We start from the raw sequence: 10,306 nt of genomic DNA, 5'->3' as shown, positions 1-10,306 counted from the left end.
AAAAAAAAAAAAAAGTAAGTAGGCATCAGATGTACAAAAAATTTGGAAGATCAGCTAACTTAAATAAGATCCTTTACATGCTTTCCAAGAACCTGCCTGTTGATATTTAAGCACTCAAAACTGCAAAGTTACAAGTCAGACAGACTTGGCTGAAACTCCTGTGGAGACCTGTATCATTTTTGCTGGAGAAAGAAATAAAGGGTCAAGCACACCCCATATGCCACAACACCAGGCTACAGGAGTATGAACTGGAGATGGAATTTCAGTCAGGAACACTAAATTTCCTGCCTCCTGTCATTGAAAACCAGGCCCCCTTGTGTGACTTTAAATGGACTTTTTTGGTATGTGCAGCACATCAAGCTGTGTTTGGGACTGAAGTCTTTTTTCTTTTTAACAAATTCACTAAAATATTGGGTTCCCAAGGAAAATAATATAAACAAAGTAAAGAATATGTACTTTGTCTTGACATCTGTGAAATAACTTCACTGTCTTAGACACACTGCTTTTTTGTGTTACAAAATAATTCAAGAAGCCTTAAAGTTATGACTCAAGGCTTAAATGTGTGACATTTTCCAAATACCACCACCCCCCTCACTTTCCTACAAGCTTTTTAAACTCTACTTACTTTGAACAGTCTAATTTACTTATTACATGTACCATGTTCACACTTGATTTTGCATCCACTGGTGCACACGGATGAGTCAGGTTTACATCTACCTTTAATCAACCTGACTCAAATCTCACATACAAGGTACAGATGGGTATCAAAGTCTGGAATTCTTCAGCTGCTAGGATAAGATTAGTGTAAGTGTCTACAGCATTATTTCAACAAAAATGAGACATCTTTAGCTGATAAAACAGATGATGGTGCTCATATCCTTCTGACCCTCATTCAGCCTTCCTACGGTTGATAATCCAGACTGAATAAACACTGGAAACAGGATTTTAATTTTAGTTCCTTTCTCATGCACCCTTTCAAAAAGTATAGTTAGGGCAGACAGTCCTCTCCCTAAACCAATACAGCTGGTTCAGCCTAGCACTCTCCAGTTAATCAGGACACTGTTGCTTCTAGAGATACCTGGACTTCTTGACAGGATCAAAGGCACAGGAATGGGCCCCTTCAATTCTGCAAGCTGGTATGTGTCTTTCAAATGGGGATCTCAAGCTGAAGAGACATGCTGCACCACTCCTCTAAAGAGAATAAATCCAGAGGAAGAAGGACACTGCTTTGGAGATGAAACAATATGATGCCTTTTATAGCACAGAGAAAGATTAAGGTAGAGCTGGTTGTCAAGCCTCGATCTACATTTGCTAAGAGTGCATTCACCTACTTTTTATAAATTAAACTGAGAACCCAAGTGAACTGTCACAGCAAAACTGAAAGTGACAGTCCATATGCTGTGAAGAGTGAAAAAAATACGACCAAATATGGCTCAAGTGTTGACAAGTATTTTTAAAATTCTATTACAAACAATCAAGAGATGAAGGGAAGTGTCTGCGCTGAACCAAATTTATAAAAGCAATTATAACTGCATTTCAAAATGATCAAAGATGTACTAGGAATCATTTTGCATGCTACACAGAAACAAGAAAGTTCACAGTCTGCATGTGGTCCCAAACAAAGCTAATAGAATAACTTCTGTCAGATACATACACGTTAGTACTTAATATTCAAATTTATAGATATCTCTATTTTTTAATCACAATAATTTAAGCAAAAACTAAAAATAATACTTTGATATAAGAAATCTGGCACACATCCCAAAGCTTATCACCTGAAAGAATCAGGATCTGTACAGTTTCAAAGAGATATTGCTAGAAACTTGGTTTGACGTCTTATAAACACATTCATCCTGGAATATAAACAGAAGCTTCCTAATTTTTTGGCTCTTCTTAAGAAAAGTCCCTATTGCCAGTGCCTGTTTCCTTTCAGCAAGGTAGCTGCTGCACGTGACAACAAAGGTGATACTTTGAGTTGTTCTTAACTGAGCCCTGGTGTTCATGAGCAATGAAGCAGAAAAGACTCGTGTTTCTGTACATGTTTAGTTAGTTGGGTTTTTTTAATATTAACATGTGCCAGTAAGTAGACACACAGCAACATATCTTTGCATCTTGTAGGTTTACCTTATCCCTATTCCCTAGTGTAGAAAGACTCCACTTTATTTTAATAAAAGATGATAGAATTAACAAGATATTTCAAAGCACCTATTAAGTTGCAACAATTTTTGTGTTAAGTCTTTTTTTTTTTCCTCAAGAACAGAAACATAAAGGGCCACCAAGATGATTAGAGGGATTAGAACCTCTGCCACAAGGAAAGGCTGAGAGAACTGGGATTGTTCAGCTGGAGAAGGGAAAGCTTCAGGGTGACCTAACTGCAGCCTTCCAGTACCTGAAGGGAGCCCACAAGAAACATGGAGAGGGACTTTTTACAATGCCAAGGGGTAATGTTTTTGAATGAAAAAGAGTAGGCTTAGATTAAATACCAGGAAGAAATTCTTGTAAGGGTGGTGAAGGCCTGGCACAGGTTGCCAAGAGAAGCTGTGGATGCCCCATCCCTGGAAGTGTTTGAGGCCAGGTTGGACGGGGCTCTGAGCAACCTGGTCTGGTGGAAGATGTCCCTGCCCATGGTGAGGGGGTTGGAACTGGATAATCTTTAAAGGTGCCTTTCAACCCAAACCACTCTGCCATTCTATGATATGGAACTTGCCAACTGGCCCCAATCAGCCCTAGGTGGCCCTGCTTAAGCCAGGGGTTTGGACCAGATGACCTCCAGAGGTCCCTTCCAACCTCAACCCCTCTGTGAATCTGTGACAAAGCACTACACAGAGAGTGAACAGCCCTAACAGACATCTCATGAACCACTCATTCTAATTTAGTGCTGGAAAACAGTGTCAGTGGAATGGAATGATTTCTCACCTGTTACATTACAGACTAGCCCAGTCTTCCTAACACCAGACTTATTTCACACTCTGTTTCCAACCTTACTTCTGCTGCCATGGCCCTTGCTCTGCTCAGGTCCCACAGTGAATTCTCACAGTTATTAACGGGGAGTGAATTACTCTTCTCTTGAGGTCAAATCCCTGGGCTCCAGATGAATGATTTTCTCTTGACCCCGAGGCAAGCACATGCAAAGCCTGACTCTTAATGACTCCTGTAAAGGAAAAGCTAAACAACCCAAACAACCAAATTAACAGAGGAAATAAGGATACTACCGTGCTGGCTGGACTTCCAGCCCTACAACAAAAGCAGCAAAAAAGGGCAAGCAAGTAATAGCAATAGGTGCCTCTAGTTTTATACCACATAACCATTCTCGTCATCAAAGCATACATTCCTGGAACTAAATATATGCAGTTCTAAAATCCAAATCCATACCAGGAAGGGTACAAAGTAGGCATAGTTTAGCAGAGGACTCAATGCCTCTGACATACTTTCAGTATGGCTAAACTTACTGTTCTGGTGCTTGGGTTTTAAACCTGTAAAGGCCCAGATTGCCTCTACACAGCACTGTCCAGCACTGGCACCAGCACAGCACCACTGAAAGAACCCCTTCCATAAAATGAAGCTGCAGCTCCAACGAATGCTACAAAAAACATCTGAACTATGGACAAAAAGTCCATGCAGAGCAGGCAAGTAGAGATTTACTACAGTGATAATCCACAGATCATGCTATTCATTGGCTGAGAATTAATCTGCAGAATTTTACACATACTTAGAGTTCTTACAAAGTTTAAACCGCAGTCTTTCCGCAGCATCCTACAGCCAAGAGGCACTTAAAAATGCCAGCTGTTGAAAGTCATCCAAAAGAGATCCTTTGAACCAAATTGAAAAAAAGATTATCACGCTATGATGACAAACTGAAACACCTCTAGAGTTTTCCCACCCCTCTGCTTTTTGGCTCCTCCTTTAGAGTTTTCTTTTTTCAATACTACAGTCAGAAAGACTGCATAGAGCATCTAAGAAAGATTTCAATAAGCAAGAGGAGCTAATGAAAAGCACAAGACATTAAGGAATACAAACTGATCTGGGAGCCTCTGATCAGTGTGGTTTCACTGAACACAGTAGGTAATACCTAAACCTTTCACCTTATATGTGCTAAAGGACTTCCCTAATAATCCTCTAAATTGTTGGAGCTTTTTTGCTAGCAATTGGATGGGAGTATCCAACAAACAAGGAATATTTTTCTATGATGAAAATTTTCTAGGATGAAGATAAAAGTCCTTTAATTTTTTTAATTTACTACTTAGTGCCACCTTTAACACAACTTTCATTTTCTCTTCAGTTGTCTTCCAGCTCAGGTTAATCAACTTCACACTGCAACTATTCTTTTTTTTTTGAGGAACAACCGCCAGAGCCAACTTATCCAGGAACTAAATATCAGCTGGTAAACAGGTAATACTCAAACTGGGAATAATTCCTTTGCTGCACTGGGAATATTTGCAGAATGACAGATAATAGGACTCCAGTTCCAAAGACACCAAGTTCTCTGGAGTTGACGGCCTGCTGCGATCACCAAAGCAGAGGTAAATATTTGCAGAGCTTTTACATGAGTAAAACTAAAGTTATTCAAACAATATGAATCATACTGGTGGAATAAAAGTAGGGATTAGCGAGTCTTACAGGAGATGAGGGAAGGAGGGAGGAGGGAAGGAATGGTGTTCCAAAGCTTTTTAAAACTCTCCAAAGTGTGCAATCGCCATCTAGAAGGCAGCGTAGGCCTACAATTTTTGCTGTAGCATAAAATTCAGAAGAGGAGACCTAAGTGATGTCTGTCTGGTTTTCTCCATTCCAGGGTCAAAGGTTCTCCACAAAAAGTTGACTAAGAAGGGACAGGAGTAAAAAACAAAAGAGGAAAATGAAGTACTTTTAATGACAGATTCTGCTTGTGAAAGCTGTACGTCAGAAGGACCTTCTCCCTTGAAGAACTTACTTTCCATTCTTTGTAAAAGGATAATTCAGCACAATTAAAACAATGCTGAGAATTTTAAGCTTTTTATATGTTTTCATTCTAATCACTGCTATCTCCAAAAGTAAAAAAGAAAAATACTAAAAAAGGAAGGTCTGTGAAAACCCGAAACTCCACTAATTGCATTTTTAGTTTACTGAAAGGTGAGAAAGCAGAGAAGGAAAGTTTTCAGTTATCACAGAAGAACTCACTGAAAAAAAAAACCTCTCCCTTCAAAAGCCACAGGCATTTTCATTAAGACAAGCTTTACAAGTACAAAAGGGATACACTATGCAAGGAATTTAAAAAAAAGTCTTTTCCAAACAGCATTCTTGTCCCAAAACAATCAAATTGTGGTTGATGGTAAAAACAGCAGTGTCAAATTCAGTAAGCTATGACAGTACAACATGTCAAAATTGTCCAATAGCAATTATCTTGCCCAAGATAAAAATCACCACGTCTGGAAGGATTTCCATAGTTAACTTTGTCCTAGGGTTTATGACACAGCTATAAAAAAAATTAATTGAACTGAAAACGTGCACAAGCTCAAAGAATTATGTGGATTCTCTTAAAAAAACAAACAAACAAACCAGTCAAGATGTTTCTTACAGCAATTTTTGTCTCATACATCTGCATTAAATGTGTAGTTCATACCACAGTTCATTACTGCAGGCAGCACCACTGAGCAGGCAGGAAATATTTTAGACTTCAAGGCACTTTGAGGCACTTCTGCACACTGCAGCTGATCAAGAGAACTCAGCAACTGGGATGCTCAGGAGAAGGCAGGTGCACAGAAAGGCTGGTTTGCCCCTTACCGTTATCCTGTTGTTGCCCCAGTGCCACAGGACCTTAAAACCAAGGCTGCCCAGCTATACTCAGACCCACAAAACATCCCATACCACACCATGGGATGGAATTAGAAGGGCTGACTAGGCAGAACACCAGCACGGACGACGTTTGAAAGCCTGCAGCAGAGCACCTCAGGCAGGTCCAGCTGCTGGCTGAAATAATATTGTCCTACCCCTCCACCACTGACCAAGTGCTCCCATCACTGCAGCAGCCCTGCTCTCTGCCCCAGTGCACGTCAAATCCCACATGGAACAAATAAAGCTACACATTGTGGCAGCAGAGCATTTGCACACTCTTTTTACTATCTTCCAGTATGAATTAATAGCCATAAAACTTCTGTTGCAACAATTAACTATTGTCCCTGAAGCACTGCAATTTCAAGATATCCCAATCAACACATAATAACTCTCCCTTCCTCATCTTCTCTACACACAGCTGTCAGGGCTTTCATGTTTTTCAAGAAGGAATTACCAAGCTGTATGACTCGTTCTGTGCATATATATACATCTAATTATAACAAGATTTTAGCCTGACCTGTCTCCTAGAAATTCAGATAAACCTGTTTAACAGAGTTCTACAAATAATTTTAAGATCTGCAAGAAGATATTAAGTGGCTTTTATATGCTAGACTGTAAGCTACGGTATCAGCTTTGGCACGGGCCTATAAAACCTGCAACACACACACAAATTTGTTTGTCTCTCATCCAAAATGGATGTTTGCTCAAGCAGCCATTCAGTGGTAAATGTGTATGGGATAAGATCCTACACGATTCCTACTGAGCCGTGGCTGCTCCACACTGGCTCCCAGCTCCATGTCCCTGAGCTCTGCTGACCTCCTGGCACCAGCTCCAATACTGTCTCTGAATGCTCAGCAGCACCTCATGCTGACACCAGAGCTCTACTACTATCCAAGTTTCTCCAAGACTGAGGATGCTGCTCCGTGCCAGGAAATTAAGAAATGGAAGTGAAGAGAGAGTTGTCAGATTAGGAAGGTGGCTGCAAAGCACAGAGAAGCTTGAGGGAGAGGCTGAAATTAGTTTGGAGAGGCATGTGAGTACAGCAGGAAGCCCTGCAGATCCCTGTAGCTACAGAAACAAACCACCAGCTTCAGATTAGAGCTGAATGCTGAGAAATGAATCCCCAGCTTCTGGTTTTACAGAAAACAAGCACAGCAAATCTGTGCCCATGAGCTCAACGTTACTGAGGCAGTCTAATGCCTGCCAGCTCCTCTGAGTGATACACCTATTAAAGCATTTACTTTGCTTTCCTTAAATGTTTCTTAACTCAGTGCTTGTAGGGATTGAGGTCCTCGCCAGCCTACACTGTTCCATCAATTTAAGGATATTGAGCTACTTCAGAAGAGGCATATGCCATAGCTTCTGGCTTGAGAACTTAAATAAAAAAATTGGATTATCAAAACTGATAAGACTGTGGATTCAGAACAAGGTCAAAGTCCTAGTGCAGTCTATAATTAAACAATTCCATTCTTATTTTGAAAAAAACAAACCAAAACAAACAGAAACTGTCTCTTGCTCAAGTTTCAAAAACAAAAGCCACTTGAGAGAGGAAAATTAAAGCAACACAAAATGCTGCCAAAAGGGAAAATCCCAAGGCATACATAAGATCAACACCCTCCTCAAGCAAAAAACCTGCTCTGCATGATCCTCTCCTGTGTCTCATGCAAAAAAAACTCTTAACACTTTCAACTCTGCCTTCCAATAACAAAGTGCTGTATATTACTAATGTAGGCCCTTAACAGGTTTACAAAATCCTCAAGGCTCTTCTAAAACATTTGTATTTGTTGCCCTGCCTGTTAATAGCACAGGAGGCCATTATGCACAAGTCCTCTAAACCCAGTCACTGAACATTTGCCACAAGTTCTCAACTCCTTCTGTTAAATAAACATCATTTCCCATCGTGCCCTCAGACATAAGCTCTAAGTGATGCTGCATCCCTTTTACACAGGCATATCATCAACTGTACTCTCAAAACACAAGAAGGGATAATTAAGCTCCTTACAGAACAGGTCCAGCACAGGCAGTGTAAGAGGATTCTCCCTGCAGTGACTCAGACACCTATTGACCAATGGGCCTCTGAATCAACAGTTTCATCTCCAGAGAGGTGAAACCCTGGCAGAAGTTCTGAGAGCTTGTAGTGCCAGGCCAGTATCAATTATGCTGAGCACTGGAAGCCAGGAGACCACCTTTCTGGACCACAGGCTGAAAAAAGCCACGAGACAGTGGCTGAGTTGTTTATCCTCCTGGGCTATATTTGAACCGGTGATTCACCACGTCCGTCTTACTAATAACTCCTTCAGCTCATCATTTCAGCCCCCTTCTCCAACCTCCACAAGTCTTCAGAACTCAGCTATTACTCTACACACACTTCAAGATGAAAAATGCCACTAGTGTTGCCAGAAAGGACAACTAATTCCACCACTTGGAACATATACGGCTTTTAACTTTTAAAAACTCTGTAAAACCAAAGAACAACTACTGCACTGGGCAAAACTGTGTGTGTCTTCCCTACAACATCAAATTTGGTCATGGATTTTCATACTGAAGGCATTAAATCCTGTCTTGGTCCACAGAAGAAAAGCAGTGTTCACTAATTATACTTTTATAACATGTCACTAAAATTCTTCTGTTTCTCAAAACGTTGTAGCAACCTTCTTCAGTCTAAAACTTTTCCTCTTTGGTCTCAAGATGTTTCTGAAATCTCTTCTGTTATTCTGAATTAGAACTATAAAAAGTTATTCTTTGAAGTCTTTCTTAGATTTATTTGCTTGCCAAGAACTCAAAAATAGCTGAGCAAAGCAAGCAGCTACAAAGTTAGCTCTCCATGAGGAAGCATCTGTACTGTTTTCATTTTCTTGGCTTTTGGGTGGGGAGGGACATTTAAATGGCAAGCAACTGCTGTGAAGGAGGGGAAAAAAACAAACAAACAAAAAGACCACATTGAGGAAAATCTGCCAAGTTTTAGTATTACAAAGTGTTATGAAGCTCGATCTCTTCTGGGATACATTTAGTGAGTGAAAGGACACAAAACCTCCCTGTTTTCATTTATCAGATGTCCAAAAGAAACCAGCAATAACATTAGCAAAGTCTGCCAGAAGGTCTTGACCAGCCATCTTAGAAATGTTTCTTCTACTGAGCACAAGGTGTGTGTGTGTGGGGGGGGAAATAAAAAAAAACTGTCCCTCTCACATCAAAGTGCTCACACATACTGCATCTCGAAATTTCTGGAAGTGTCTTTACCTTTGCTCTCACACTAGAAATACAGACACTGTGAACTAGAGTGCATCACTCCAACAGCAGCTGGAACTAGAATTGCAGAACTGTCACCCCAGAAGGTGAAGAAATTCACTGCCCACATATGTGCATCTTTGCCTCAGAGTTGCATATCTAAGTTCCAGAAAGTGATGGTGACACATATCCTGCTAATTAGCATACAGCTATCCAGTCTCCTCATTTTACAGTAAGCAAGCACACCATACCAGGAACCTCCTTTAATTGCTAATTAATAGCACACTTGTCTTTGGGAGGGTGGGAAAGGGTTAATCTTTTAATTGAGCAGTTCTTACAAACCAGAATTAAGCAAGCAATATTAACTTTACAAAACATGACTTTCCTTTCAATCTGTACTCAAACTAATACAAAAGGCAAAATATTTTATTGATTTTGACTCAAACAGGCAACACTATTCCTAACAAGAGAATACTACCTTCTTATTTTTCCTGAGCAGTTTACAGAGGGATTAAACACACAACCCAGTAAAACTGGGTGGGAAGACTCACATGAACGGAAACTTCAGCTTCACATTTGATACCCAGATCTTGGCCAGGGTCCATGGGCAATGGCATAATTCCCTTTAATAGGACCCAGATTAAGCTGTAATCTTGATGTTATTCCAAATAAGAAAGTGGTAGGGGTTGAACACAATAATATCACCCAGCCAAAATGTCACTGACTCACCTGTGAAATGTACAGCTGGAGTATAAATAAGAGTTAAATACAATGCAATGTCACTGAAACAAATAATACTGAGGGGCAGCTCAGTGGTAATGCACGTCTCTCATTTCGAACATTGTCAGTGAAATTTTATGTTCCTACTGTGATTTTTTTTTTCCCATCCTAATAAGTGCTTCTGAGGAGAAAAGACATACAAGGGCTGTGAGCAAAGGGGAGGCCTGATTCTGCAGCCTTCCCACAGCATAGTAACTACCAAGCAATTAACTCATCAGCCCCATAAAAGAAACATCACTCAACAGCAGTTGCAGAATCTGGCCTGAGAACTGTTTTCATATTCAGTACTTATATCATGAAATAGTCTTACCTCAGTAAGAGCGTGCAGCTGTCCTTTATGCACACAGACACCCATAAACCTACAAGAAACAAGAAAAGAAAAGTGGTTTGGGCTTTTTTTTTCCCCCCTCTTTTTTTTCTCTCAAGAAACTAATATAATAAAAATTTCTGGAAACACCACAAAAGGAGGAAAAAGAAAAAATTCAGCCTC

The 10,306-nt window shown here is 40.2% G+C and overlaps 1 protein-coding gene across 6 annotated transcripts in view; it reads right to left on the bottom strand.

The window, feature by feature from the left end:
• Nucleotides 1-10,306, bottom strand: part of TESK2 (testis-specific kinase 2) — a 111,262-nt gene that overhangs the window by 33,047 nt on the left and 67,909 nt on the right. For all 6 annotated transcript variants that reach the window (XM_017824699.1, XM_017824701.1, XM_017824698.1 and 3 more), the window contains one exon: nucleotides 10,127-10,175. In XM_017824699.1, the coding sequence (XP_017680188.1) occupies nucleotides 10,127-10,175 (49 nt within the window). The remainder of the gene's footprint in view (nucleotides 1-10,126; nucleotides 10,176-10,306) is intronic.

Source organism: Lepidothrix coronata, unplaced genomic scaffold (assembly GCF_001604755.1).
Source record: "Lepidothrix coronata isolate B3197 unplaced genomic scaffold, Lepidothrix_coronata-1.0 Scaffold112, whole genome shotgun sequence".
Lineage (NCBI taxonomy): Eukaryota > Metazoa > Chordata > Aves > Passeriformes > Pipridae > Lepidothrix > Lepidothrix coronata.
The sequence above is the reverse complement of the archived record's forward strand: the minus strand, read 5'-3'. Positions and strand labels throughout refer to the sequence as shown.